The 15313-nt window shown below is 43.6% G+C and overlaps 1 protein-coding gene across 1 annotated transcript; it reads right to left on the reverse strand.

Annotated features, from left to right (window-relative positions):
• Positions 1–814: 814 nt before the first annotated feature.
• Positions 815–11849, reverse strand: LOC311315760 (adhesion G-protein coupled receptor F1-like; the record flags this gene model as incomplete). The annotated part of the gene is made up of 6 exons (XM_084446459.1): positions 815–885; positions 979–1045; positions 1398–1439; positions 1745–3115; positions 5403–5578; positions 11618–11849. The coding sequence occupies 6 exons, from the start codon at positions 11847–11849 to the stop codon at positions 815–817; spliced, it is 1959 nt and encodes a 652-aa protein (XP_084302585.1).
• Positions 11850–15313: the final 3464 nt, after the last annotated feature.

Below are 15313 nucleotides of genomic sequence, written 5' to 3' on the forward strand. Positions count from 1 at the left end.
TTATAACGTTAATTAGCTATAAGCACACAAGGCAGCGGTGTCGGCACCAAAGGTTGATGCGACAGGAGGAGAATGGAGGCCGGGGAGGGAGATGGTTGGCTCCGCCGAATTCACCAGGACCAGTCGTGAGTCCGTGAAACCCAAAAGCCTCATATTATAATTGCAGAAGCTTTCGGGAGTGAAATGTTTGCTGCAGAGGCGGGCGCTAGCGGTGACAGACTCTGTAACACCATGGCTCTTCAAAAATGCTAACCATTTGCTTCTCATTTCAGCTTTACTCGGGAGTGAAAGAAGGAGACCTTATCATCCCATTCCTGCTGGCATCCAGGAAGGATGCATATTCGTTTAGTTTTATGCATAGGCATTGCTAACTAAGAAAAACTAGCTAATTCTAGACTGTTGGTTAAAACTAGCTAATTCTAGACTCAAGATTGAGCAGGAGAACCGAAGATTCAAATCCATTCTAGCTTTATATAGTGTTAGGGCGGGGATATGCTAAGAACACCGCTCTACGTCATCCGGTACCGTTTTAAGCCCGCCCAGAAAATCCAGAAATCAAAACTGGTCAAAAACACCGTTTTCTTGCAAGACGCTGACAAATGTATAAACCAAAGGTAGGAGACAGAACAATGACCAGCTGTAAAACCTAACACCGTTACATACAAAAATAAAAAAAAATCCAATAAAAATCATTAAAAATTCATTAAAAAATATATAATTTTTAAAGTGCTAATTATAACAATTTGTTAGGCTGTGTGACATTTTGACAAATGCATTCAAATAGGCAACTCGGTGGTTTTATCACAATCCTAACTCAGATGTTGATGAAAGAATCTGTAGCCCCAGAACTGCTTGACTGTGCTGCATTGGAGACGTTGTAGACATCTGAACAATGAGACATGGGTCAGTGCAGGACTGGTAGATAATCAAATAAAACAAATCATTAAAAAAAACAAATATGAATATTAAACAACTTACTCCTCCTCATTCTTCTGAAGAAGTCTAACGCACTGGAAGATGACGCTCCAGCACTGGTGCTCTGAGTCTGTAAAATGATAACATTATGCCTTTAAGCATTAACATAGTGCCAAGATAGGACTCTTACATACCAACAAAAGTGTCTGGTATTGCACAAGACTGTGGGACTGTGGGTTGTCCCAGCTACAGTATTCTATTATATTCTTGTATACTCTGGTATTTTCACAAGGTTTGCTTACCCTTGGACCATGAGAACCTCTGCTACTGCTTAAAGCAGGGAGCCTTCCAGCTATGGCAGCCCGGATCTAAAGGTGTTAAATAAACAAGTCAAACCATATTTAAATCAGCACAACTCCTGTATACTGTGCTTCCAGTTCTTAAAATGTTATGTTGGAAAGAAATGTTATAATCATGCAAACCTTGTTGTCTAAAAGTGTTCCAAACAGCAAAATGAAGAAACCCTATGGTACGAGGGACAAATACATACAGTAGTACAGTATTACATACATACAGTAGTATACAGTAGTATTCAGTAGTACAGTATTCATGAATCAGTATGGGCTTTGGTGTATAAAGATCTGAAGTTCCATGAAATGGAACTATTGGTCATCCTAATTCAAAGTTAAATACAAGACATAGTATTAAAAACTAGATTGATCTATATATACTGTAACTATACATCATTTTAATTCAGTGCATGAGACAATGACCAATCAATCTTGTACCAAAAACAGCACAATATAGTAAGAATATGCAATTACTGTACCTGTAAAGAATTGAAGAATGCAAATGCAATATGGATCCCCCCATTCCCTGGATCAGTCATGGTTCCCACTCCCAGGGCCCAGGTGAGTCCAAAGAAGGGTGTCAGAACGGCCAGACACTTGGCGATAACCACTAACGCACTCTTCTCATCAGACTGGGCGGTGTCCCCAACACCTCTGCTCAACATTTTGTACAGAACCACAATCAGGATTATGAAGTTTATGGCCACTATGGTTAGGGCGGGGATCACAAACGCCAGGAGGGCCTTGGTCTTGTCCCAGTTTAACCAACAGGCCATGTTTTCCCTGATGTACCCATCACTTGGGGCTGTTGATGCCACAGTAGTAACTGCTATAATGAGGGGTGCTCCGTAACCTATAGAGAAACCAATGGCCAGCATGGTGGACTTTGACATGTGGGAGAAGACCATGACAGTCCGGTAGAAGAGGAGAAGGCCTGAGACGAGCATCCAGAAGAACAGTGCTAGGTAGAAGAAATGGATGAAGAACGTAGCCGCACTACATGCTGGTATGGGTACCATGTAGTCTTCCTCTGGGTTTTCAAAGGGATTCTTAGCAATGGACGCCCCGATGATGAACCAGATGTCAGCGATCAGGAGAGACACGGCGATGTTCACTATGGAGACGTGACGCATGTAAGACGTACTGTTTCTGGTCATACTCTTCCATATACATGCTTCAATAATGAGACACACAACCAGGCAGCCCATGGATATTCCCACTCCAATGTACGTAATTAAATCCAAAATGATTCTGAATTTCTCAGGAATGGATGTTGACATTAAGATGGAGAAGGAGGTCAGATGGTTGCAGTTACAGGTGACGGTTCCATTCACGTCAGACTGCAGTTCACATCCTTCATCATCCCAGCCCCCCAGACCATTGAAGAGACTAAAGTTCCAGAAGACACACTGAGGGTTAAGAGTAAGTGATTCATTCAGCTTATCAAAGCTTAGAGAGACATTGTTGATGTTTCCATTCAACTTGATCAGCACCACGTTGCCATTTATGATATTATCATTGATGGTCTGATTGCTACCATTCCTGGCAGGCAGGGCGTTGTTTAGGGAGGAGAATGTTATGGTGGTAATGATAAGATTGCTGGAGTGCGTATTTGGGATTTCGAGGAGGACACTTGAATTTAAGTCTGTGCTGAACGAGTTGTTGAAAGTGGTTCTGCTGAGCAGAATACGATCTGTTGAGAAGGAGAAGGTACCCCCGTCCAGGGCCTCAGACATGGATTCCAGGGCCCTCAGTAACACAGAGCTGGCGTTCGTGCTGTCAGCATTCAGTTCATCCCAGGACGACTTACTCTCATCAGAAAGAAGCACGTCAACCGTTTCCAGAAAACTCTGAGGATCACAAAAAAGTGTCAGCCATTAGACCTATCAAATGACTGCTTTAGTTGGAGTATATAAATGTGTATACAGTAATGTCTAGAATGCCACTAAAGGGGAATTACAATATTTTGGATATTTGACCTCACATTTCCTGACTATCATACACCGTCCCAGATTGTTTGTCAAAGCAGACACTTTAAAGTCGCACTGAAACGGACGTTTGAGATCATCTAACTTCCGTAGTTTGACGTATTTCCGACGCAAACAAGCTATGAGGGTGGGACATATGTTTAGAGGAATTTGATTGGAACATTGACAAGTGGACGGGTTTTAAGAACTTTAGACAGATTCGATAGAAGGATAGCGTTGATTGACGGGTGGATGTCGTGAGATTATTGGGCTAAAATCTAAGGTACCTGTTGTTGTCATAGCACGTGACCTACTGTTTTCCAGGAAGTAAGAAATTATATACTTTGATATAAGATTACAACAAAAGTAGAATTTTCAATTTTTTGGGGCATACATCGTTGAATAGGTGAACACTATGATCAATTAGGTGAACCAAAATGGGACAGAATGCTTTTTTCATTTCATTGCGACTTTAACTTTCAGTACCATAGAATCCCATCCCACATAAACACAACACACACATATTGTATATAAACACATTGCACAGCATGTGCCCTTTGCTTCCTTTGCTTACTTTACTCTGTACTGTATTTTGCACTGTCCTGTCTTTGCACTATTCTGTCTAGTCCTTGCACCCTGTCTGTTGTTGTCTATACATCAGTGCTATGGAACAACTGACCAGAACAAATCCCTAGTATGTGTAAGAACTTATCTGGCAAAATAAAATCTGATTCTGTTCATTTGAATATATGTACATTGGCAAGCAATCTGGTATGATGTAAAATAGTAAGGGCATGTAAGTAATTAGGCTAAACATCAATAACAGCTGAATTCCCTTTTCAGTAAATACAGTAGTAATTAGTGTTTGGCTTCAACATACCTTCATCACAGGCTCACTGACATTAGTTGAAATATGTGCCACAGTGTTCAGAATATCAACTATGGTGAAGATAGTTAAAGCAGATTCTGTAATTTGTTCTTTCTCCTCCTCTGTGGTGTCACTAAGTTCTTCCACAAACTGTGGAACACTTTCCAGCTCCAAACCCTATATGAGAACATCAGCAATGGGATGGGAGACCACACAATATGGTACAGGTATAATGTACTCTACAGTAGGACTCCACTTATCCGAACCCAACGGGACCGAAGGTCGTTCGTATCTCTGAAATGTCCGGATGACTGAAACTTATGTTAAAATGCACCAAATTCAATAAGTGGTATACTTGTTCCATATAGACTCATAATAGACCGATAAATAACCTTAATTACTTGTGAAAATGCATCAAAATTGCAATCAAATAGCCAACTAAACTCATATAGCCTAGCCTATAATAGACCTACAGTAGCCTATAAAATAACCGAATTTCCAATTGAGTGCGTGCTTTGATCAAATACAGTACTTTATTCTCAAATGAGGCGTACGCTGCATCGATAGGCTACTGTATTCGTATAACAAAATGGTATAGCCTAAAAACAACCCAACATTAGAACAATTGGAGCAAATAATAATCAATAAATAAATAAATGAAATGACAGACAAGTTGTCGTGTTTTAGGCTATTGTAGCCTAAAATAAAGTCTCTAAAACAACCGATGTAGGCTAACGTGGCCTAGGCTGTAGGCTATTATTTAACAAATACAGTAGGTTTAGTAGGCTAATCTACATGCTCACAACACGTCTGTGTTCCTGAAGTCCATTAACTGGGAATGAAAAATGACTCGATGCTGCTTCAGGTTGCTGACGTGCTTTCTGGCTACCAAGGAATGCAGCTCTCGCGCAGCAGACTCGTTTGCGTTTTATGCTCGACATTAGAGTAACAAAGAAATGAAACGTGACAGTAGGCTACAGCCTACTGCAACATGTAGGTCTACATATAGTTCTGTTTTTATTCACAGTGGGGAACAGTACTGTAATGAAAATCCCACCAGTAACAAGATAGCAGGCAAAAAATTAAAAAATAGTTTTTTAAGCCTGTCCGGTAGACCGGGAGGTTCGGATCTCTGAAGTTCGGATGAGTGGGGTCCTACTGTATATATATATATATATATATATATATATATATATATATATATATATATTTTTTTTTTTTTTTTTTTAAACCTTACAAATATCTTACATACTGCAGCTTTAACAAAGTTTTTCAATGATGATGATGATGATGACAACGTACCTGTGCCTCAGTCTGTAGATTCAGGATGGCAGTCAAGACACAAGTCTGGACCACTAGTCTCCAGCCTCCGACCTCACACTTAGCCTTCTTTATGCCTGTTTCACCATCTTCACAGCCGATATCTGACTCATCATTCAATCTCCCAACACCGTACAGATTATCCTCACAAACAAAATCTGCAAACAGGGACAGTATTAATGACAAGGAAAATCATCAATCGACTCCAAGTCTTGGTGTATTATTATTTATTTTTTTACAATGTTAAAGGAAAAGTAAAGGGGAAATGCATGTTTAGCCCTGTTTTAAGGTTACTTATGATCATATACAATGGTTCAGATTAAAACGTTGACAAAACTAGCACTTTTGAGAAAGTCTGATAATTGCTCTACCACCGTTTTGGTCATACAATGGATGTGGATGGGCATCTTGAAAAATCATTCAAAAACATATTAAACCCTCGAAGACAATAAGCTCACCGAGGGTGTAATTGGTGTCCGTTGGTGTTCTGACATCAAATTCGGCGCAAAGTATGAATCCTGTAGGGTGTTATTGATCATTTTATGAATTCTAAATCATTGACTTGATTCAGGTGATTCAGGAAGCGGAACTACTTACGGTAGCTATTGTTTATTTTAGCTAGGCTAGCTAGTTTGCTCACTGCTCATGCTACTCTTTAGCTCACAGACAAGAAAGCCCTAGGCTACAGTTCAGAAAACGCTTATCAAAATGGTTGATCTAAAAGAGTATGAATTGCAGAGCCAGAGACAGTCGATGAAGCTGTCGCTATACCACGTACCACGGGTGTGGTGTGCTTGCAAACATTGCCGACAGATGCCCACTGAAGAGGAAAGTTTGTGCTGTACTGAGTGGGACCTGTTGCTAACAGCTGACATGGCAAACCTTTCGGTCCGTGAGTCTGACTCCTTGCCTGTTGAAAGTGAGTCCTGCTTTTACCACTAGTATTGATGTCCGCACAAATAAATCTACAGTTTTGATAATTTCATGCTGTAATACCACTTCTTACAATTCTATTTTTCTAAAGTTAGTCTTAGCAAAGGGATTATTTTTATTATTATTATTATTATGCTTCAACACACACACACACACACACACACACGGGCGCACACAAACACACACAGCTGGCAATAAGAACTTACCTCAAGTTCTTCCACTCGTTCGTCTTCTGTCGTTCCTCTATGTAAAGTCAGAACAGCATCACGTTTGACCAAGACCCTTTTGGGAGATTTCTTCAAGAATAGCCTAGGCTTATAACATTTGTCCTCAAAATGCAAAGCGCACACACGGTGATCTAAGACCCGAAGAATATCCACGGGTGTGTTTACGTCCAAATAAAGAGATTCTAGCCACAACTTAAATCTTGCGGGATCGTTGTTGGGAAGTCTATGAGAAGTTACAGATGAACGGATTTTGCCACAATTGGCAACGGCAGCGTCATTGTAGAGATCCCAAACAAATGCTTTGCACGAGCCTGTCTTGTTGTTGCGGCTAGCTTTTCAAATAAGGAAGCTGAGCGGAATCCACGGACGTCGCCTACCGCGAGATCAAGGTATTGCGCAATATCGGAATCAGTTAAAGCGGAAGTTTACATATGTATGTGCTGCGACTAAATAGTTAGATGCTAAATATTTTTAAAAAGCCTTTCCAGATGAACTAGAATATTACTTTTTGCCGAATTATATGCCAGAACGCCAACTAACACCTAGGTGAGTTTCTTGTCTTTGAAATCGAGTTTAACATGTTTTTGAATGATTTTTCAAGATGCCCATCCACATCCATTGTATGACCAAAACGGTGGTAGAGCAATTATCAACTTTCTCGAGAATGCTAGTTTTGTCAACATTTTGATATGAATCATTGTATATGATCACAAGTAACCCTTAAACAGGGCTAAACATGCATTTTCCCTTTACTATTCCTTTAAATACAGCACTTACTTTCTCTGAAAATGGTCAGCATGGTGACATCGTTGTATGACTGCAGTGTTTTCTCTTCGCAAGTAAATATGATTGTTTTTTCTGATTCCTCACAGTTTGTAATCTTGTAGTTATACTTGATGCAGTTTCCATCTTTGTCTGCAAGCAATATAGTCATAAATATCAAGTAGATACTCATGAACTTTACACAACCAGAAATATTTATAACACAACCCCCTGGACAATATTTACATTAGTTCATAATCACCTGCATATAATACATTATTATCCTTGTCTTTCCATTGGAGTTGATAACCCGACTGCACACAACACTTAAGAGTCTGAATTTTTCCCACCGCACACTGGACGTTGATTTTTTTGTTTACATGAATATTGGGAGCTGCTTTAACCTTTACTTGTCCTTGCTGGTAGAAGTCCATCTTAGCCCCCTTCAGAGTGCATTCATAAAGACCTAAAGTACAGAAACGATGGTTACGCATTGTAACCCTAGTTCTATGAGTGGAGCGGAGCCCCACAGGACTAGCTCCTATTGGCTTGTGAAACCTAGCTAGCTACAATTAACTGAGGAAGAAAAAAACATACTGTACACGCACCTGTGTCCAACCAGGTCCGGTGCACCACTGTATAAGCGGGCTTCGCCTGCACAACTGCTCCTAACCGAAATTTTCAGCGAGCAGTTCTGTTCACTGTGGGGCTCGGCTCCACTCATAGAACTAGGGTTACAATGCATAACCATTGTTCTATTTCGTGGAGCTCCTCCCCACAGGGCTAGCTACTATAGGCAGAAGCGGAGCTACACGACCACACCATACACTCTTGCTGGCCCCAGTAACAAAGACTGGCCAACCAGGACACAAGCCAGTGCTCCAAGGTGAGACCATACTAAAAGTTGGCCCAAGCCAAACACTGGCCCACCCCGCCACACTCGGATTATCACAGCCGAGGGCAAGGAGAGGTACATGAGGGAACAGTGGAAGCGGTTATACCGTAACATAGCCCATCCTAGCCTTACCCACAGACAGGAGTGGACAGACGCTCACCAGACGGTCACGCCTTGAGACAACATGTCAACGCTGACTCCTGCTGGTGGCTGTGCCTAACACAGTCGACGCCAGATCGATAACAGACAAGAGGAGACGGAATGTCTCCCAAATGTCCTTCATAGACACACCATTGAACAGGGCAACTGAGGTGGCCACGCCCCTCGTAGAGTGTGCCCGAACAGCCCCAGGCAGAGGGCGACCCGCAGTCTCATAAGACTTGGAGATGCCCTCACAAATCCACACAAATCCACTTACGGAACGAAAGATGGATCCGTGCACAAAACAGCTTTGCTCCCATCACCCGTAATGAGAGAAACTGTCAGCTTTAAGCAGTGGGCGAAGACAGCGGGAAACCTTTAACCACGGGAAGCTCAAAAACGCGGAAATAACGCATGTATACACTTTTATAGTGGATGCCGCTAAACCGTCACCATGACGTGTTGAAGAAATTCCCAAATCGTCTTAACCGGATAGGACTCGGGAGCGATAAGCCTGTCTTCACACCAGTGCGTAAATTTGCCCGAATAAACACTCTGGATCGTACTGATCACGTCAGGATCTCATCATTCTCTATCAGACAATCTCCGCCGTTCAAGAGCCAGGCCACCAGTGACCGCCCGAGAACTAGGGGCACGCAAATCGAGCCCTCCGCCTGGGACACATTCGGCCAATGAGGGATGAACCACGGTTCCACAGATGTCTTGGCCATCACTTCCATATACCATCTCGCCCAGTGATGGTCTGGCACTATCAGTCACTGATAGGCCCTCTGACCATACCCTGGCTAATAATTGTAAGATCAACCCCACCAGCAGGAAGGTATAAGCAGCGCCTTCGGCCAGAGGCATGCGCGAACGCGTCCACCCCCAGTGGAGTCTGGTCCTGCTTAGTCACAGAGAACCAGAGGGGACACTTTGCCTTCTCTCTCAAAGCAAAGAGATCCACCTCGGCCCTGCTGAACCGAGCCCAGAGCTGAGCCACAATCTGAGGATGTAGGCTCCACTCGGGTGAGGCCCACCTCAAGATCAAGTCCATCCTAACGTTCAAGCGGCCAGCAATGTGCCGTGCTGAGACTGGAGGTTGACATGAGCCCATCACTAGTGACCGAACTCCCCCTTGCCGGTTAATGTAAGCTACTGTGGTCTGGTTGTCCGACCGCTCTAGCACATCGCACCCCGTACCAGGTGGATGAAGTGGCGCAACACCAGCAACACCATCTCTAATTCTAGGAGGTTGATGTGGCACCATTCCCCAGCGGCCCACAAAACACAGACGGCCTGGGACAGATGTACCACCCCAGCCGTCTACGTATGTGTGAAAACAGCGACGTGAGCCGACACTGCCTATTGGAACGCCATGCGCTATTACGATGGAGTCAGAACCAGCAGGTCATCCAGGTATACGAAGGATCCTGATGCCCTGCCGGCACAGTGGTCTCAACGCTGTCTCCAAACAAATAGAGAAAGTCCTGGGGACGAGCATATCCAAACGGAAGTGTGGTGTATTCGTACGCTACTCCCTGGAAGGCAAAACACAAATACTTCCGATGCTGAGGAATTATCGGCATGTGGAAGTAAGCGTCTTTCAGGTCTTGATAACACTTTACAATAAGGTGCACAAAAAATTAATTACTGAAAAATTACTACAGTTACTGAGTAAGTAATGAGGAACCAATGATTAGTTAATGTGTGATTACTGATTAACTCTGAGTATTACTTAAATCAAACCAAATAATTAAATCATTATGATAATCAGTAACTACTCATTAACAATCATTAGTTCCTCAGTAACTACTATAGTAGTCCCCAGTCTGTTCTCTAGTTCCTCAGTAACTACTATAGTAGTCATCATCACTAACTACTCATTAACTAATCTCAGTGTTAATCAGTAACTACTCATTTACTTATCATTGATTTCTCATTAATTACTCAGTAACTACAAATGTTTGTGCACCTTATTGTAAAGTGTTACCCAGGTCTTTACTGGTGCAAATAAATTGCCGGGAAGGAACGCTTCCAGCATCTCTGCTGACAGAGCTGCGGCTTGATTGGGACGCGATATCACCGTCTCCACAACTCCTGTGAAGTTGGAGGCACTTCTCCTGCCAGATTGTTAAGTGGTTTGAAAGAGGCTGTCCCGGAGATCGAGGCACCAGTTCGAGCAATCCACCGTAATTCAACTTGGCCCTGAAACTGCTGTCTTGGTCCAAGGCGGGCCGTCCTCAAAAGGGGCATAAAAAATCCCCATAGGAAGTTCCATGTTCCGATTCAGTTTGAGGGTGAATGGCATTCCTGCCAAGAAACACCTAATTCATAAAATGAGGAAGTTAGTCTACAGCGTCCGCATTACTGACAACCTGCTGTCGATTTGCCCATTCAGACAAAGTGGTGGAGTCTCGTAATTCAGGGAATCTTGACACCACATTTGAATATCCAGCCTTCGTCTGCTCAGCGATCGACGCTGCTAGTGAAGGCAGAAAGCAATGGGACCCAGACAGTTCACAACCACCATGCACAACGGCAGCGCATGAGCTAGCCGGCGCAGGCGTGTTGTGAGAGGAATTTCATTCTCAACATTTTCGTGGAAACTTATCATCTCATTCGCATGAGAACCAGACAGAGTGTCAACAACGACATGCAGAGTAAGTGAGCGTTAGCTAGTTGACTCATGCATGCCCTTAGACATTTTCCCGTACTGTCTGTCCCCGTTGGCGTGCGAAAATGCTTTAGCTGGCGTAGAAGCAGAAAAGCATGTCGCCACCCAAACCAAGGATACAACATTCAAACAGGTCAACGGTTGATCAACGGTTCTAGTTGAACGCCGCATTCCTGCATTACCGGGGGGTCCAGCGGTTGTCACTTCTGCTAGTTTGACAGTAAAGGAGGACACCGCAGCTCGAACTTGCAGGCGTGTTAGATCATCACCGGTGAGATCTACGGTTGTCCCATCTGCTGACACAGCAGGGAAGACTCTGTGGCTCGAACCGAACACACCAAAGTTTTCCCCATGAGACCGGAGCCCTGGTTAGCTCGGTCCTGTCGTACTCACTAACGGACGCGCTAGTATATTACCAGCGAGACCTACGGTTGTCACGTCTGCTGTTACAGCAGGGAATACTCTGTGGCTCAAACCAAACACATAAAATATTTCCATTGGGACCGGGGCCCTGGCCGGTTCGGTCCCGTCGTACTCATTAACGGACGGGTTAGTACAGTACCAGCGACACCTGCGGTCGTCACATCTGCTGTTTCCGCAGGGAAGACTCCGCGGCTCGAGCCGGACCCATCATAGTTTTCCGATGGGACTGGAGCCCCTTTGGCAGGCCCGGTCTTGTCGTACTCACTTACAGACAAGTTAGTACATAACCGGTGAGACCTGCGGTCGTCTGTTTCCGCAGAGGAAAACTTCCGTGGCTCGAGCCGGACCCATGTAGTCGGTTGTTTGGGCATGTTATGAGACATGTAACAGCCGCACCAAACATCCAGATTCGCTTACCGGAAGGTCGAAGAGGACGTTCTTGTTCTCTTCACGCAGACCAGTTAGCGACAACCTAGAGTCAGCCCTGTCGCAGGCACAACCTCTGGGAGGGTTACAACGAGATGATGTGCAGCTTCTTCCAGTAGCTTCAGGAGATAGTGGTCGAAAGACCCGGGCCCGGGATCACTGTATGACGAGCCACTAGCATCTTGGGCTTCTGAGGGTGAGTTGTCGTCGGCCTCAGAAAACTCTTCCTGCCTTGGACGGAGGGAGGCTGCTGAAGCAGACCGCCGATATCATCAACCCCGTCTGAGCCGCCCTCCGCGGGTACAGGATCTTAGTTCCCCAGCGGGGTCAGCAGGCAGTCAAAGAACTGCGCCCGGTGAAGCCTCTCCAGAGGCTCACGTTAAACACGGGTCTGACAGTCAGGAGACAGCTTCAGACCCACCCTAGCGTGCTGCGGCCCGATGCAGCAGGTCGGTATAGAGGACGCCACAACCGCAGAATCTTTCCAGTTGATTGGGCAGCACAGTCTGGGGATCCCGAAGGACGCTGCCGGACCCATGTTGAGTTGCTGGGTAGTCGCCGTCGCGAGCTGAAAATTTCAAAGGAGCAGTTGTGCAGGTGAAGCCCGCTTATACTGTAGTGCACCGGACCTGGTTGGACACAGGTGTGTGTATGTTTTTTTTCTTCAGTCAGTTGTAGCTAGCTAGGTTTCACTAGACAATCGGAGCTAGTCCTGTGGGGCGGAGCTCCACGAAATAGAACGTCAGAGATTGTACACAGTTACATACCTTTGGTCATCTGTAAGTTCAGCCTTTGCTTTTGTTAATAGTGCTACTTCAGATTATTTAACTTACGTATAGTAGTTTAGAGTGATCACCAGTAAAGCCTTCAATAAGAGTGCCACCGGCAGCAATGTTCAGGGTGTGTCTCCCATCTGAATCTTTAACTCTCACTCACCAGTGTCCCTGGGAATGGCATCTTTGATTTCAAGTTTTTCCAAAGTGTTCTCTTGGTAGATCCTAAAGCGTTTGTTATCTTTGATGCCTCTTCCCTCCTTTCTCCACTCAGCCCCTCCTAGCTCCCAAGCCTTCACACCAGCATCAGGTTCACATGTGAGGATCACTGTTCCTCCAGAGTACATGGGCTTCGGTGTGTAAGTTATTACATCAGCGCCTAGGAATAAAGAGGGTCAGCATTGGTAGATGAACAGTTTAAGACAAAATTATGTATTATTAAAACAGATTTTTCCACAGTGTGAGATGAAGATGATTGTAGTCTTACTCTTGTAAGTGGTTTTGAAAGACTCTGGAATGACAGGAAATTCAGGCCCCAGGGCTATTACCATTTCTTCTCCAGCGACTTGGATTTCAGTAGGAACTGCAGTGGTCGCCCTGATATTAAAGTATACAATGACACTTCCAGGTCTGTATGGAAAAATCAACAAGAAAATATCACATTAAATACACAATAAAGCAGGAGGTGGCTACTGTACTGTAAAATTGGCTTATGTAAAAACAGACAGTACCTGAATCTGGTTATACTTGCCGACTCAAATCCTGATATACGGCCATAATGCTGCTGGATCTGTGCGAGACACCAAAGTTGGTGATGCAGTGTGCTCAAACTAAACACTGTGACATTTTTAAAAACCCTGGCACATTCTTGATTTTGACCCTCTTTACACTGCAGCCCTGTTTCCCCAAACTGTATTTTGTGGAATTAAAATTTCATTTGCATACTGTTTTTCTACAACAAAAAAGATCTCGTCATGGATACATAGAGATGGGCATGTGCACCACCCAGTGGGGTGGAGGAGAAGGCTTAGAAGACAGTTGCTTTTACACTCTGGGAAACAGTGGGGGTAGCTTTTGCTGATTTATTGTTGTAGCTACGTTGAAAAGTAATATGAAACCAAAAACATGACACCACAGATTTTCTGTTAATATACAGTATAAAATAATATTTGCAGGCGAGACTTGTCACTGAAATTGGTTTTCCACAATGTAGTGCCAAGGGGCCCATAGTGTAATCTTACAGAATGTACAGCAGATCTGTTCTGTTATGCTGGAGAACTTGTTGATATTCCAAACTTCATTTGGAATATCAACATTACATGTTCTGGTCATTGTCTTGAAGCATGCCCTCACCTTTGGTTCTATTCCATTTTTTAATATGTTGTATTCAACACTTGCTGGGTCATTTAATGGCTGTGTAAATTCTCTATTCAGACTGAACTGCATGTCCAATGAGATTCCTGAGATAAAAGCAGAACACAACACACAGCGTTAGTATTATATACGTATATAATAATAATAATAATAATAATAATAATTACAGCAACAACAACAACAACAACAATAATAACTAGAACAATAGCATGACATTTTCAGAAGAAAATGACAGCAGAGCGTTGGCGATTTATACGCACTATGCATCTCAGCACTCGGCAACCCCACTCTAACTTTACATGGTCTTCCACTTCGTGGCTGTGTTGCTTCCACTTTGCAATAATACCATTGATCGTGGAATATCTAGGAGGGAAGAAATTTCATGAACTTGGAGAGACTTGTTGCAATTATAGTACCATGCTGGAATTCAGTGAGCTCTTTAGACCGATCCATTCTTTCACAGATGTTTTTAGAGGCAGAGTGCATGGCTAGGTGCTTGATTTTATGTAGTTTTGTAGTGGTTGTCGTAGGCTTAGGATCTGTAAAAGATAGCTAATAATAATAATAATAACAACAACAATAATAATAACTAGAACAATAGCATTACATTTTCATAAGAAAATGTAGTGTGCTTGCAGAATGCAAACAGAATATGTAGTTTAGATAGCTTTAATAGTAGCAGATAGTAGGCTACTATTAATGCAAGTACACTATATGGACAAAAGTATTGGGCAACCTACACATTGCACCTACAGGAGCTTTAATGACATAATAGGCATTGATATGTAGTTGGTGCCTCCATTGCAGCTTCCAGTATTCTGGGAAGGTTTTCTACAAGATTTTGGAGTGTGTCTGTGGGAATTTTTGTCCATTAATCCAGAAGAGCATTTGTGAGGTGATGTTGGACGAGAGGGCCTAGCTCGCAATCTCCATTCTAGTTCTTCCCAAAGGTGTTGGATGGGGTTGAGGTCGGGGTTCTGTGTGGGCCAGTCAAGTTCTTGCGTACCAACCTTACCCAACCATACCTTTATGGACCTTTTTATGGTCCTCCACCAAACTTTACAGTTGACACAATGCAGTGAGGCAGGTAACGTTCTTCTGGCATTTGCCAAACTCAGACTCGTCCATCAGAATGCCAGATAGAGAAGCCTGATTCGTGACTCCACATACTGTAACACGTTTCCACTGCTCCAGAGTCCAGTGGAGGCGTGCTTTACACCACTCAATCCAATGCTTGGCATTGTGCTGAGTGATGCAAGGCT

The sequence above is a fragment of the Borostomias antarcticus genome, assembly GCF_949987555.1.
Source record: "Borostomias antarcticus genome assembly, chromosome: 12".
Lineage (NCBI taxonomy): Eukaryota > Metazoa > Chordata > Actinopteri > Stomiiformes > Stomiidae > Borostomias > Borostomias antarcticus.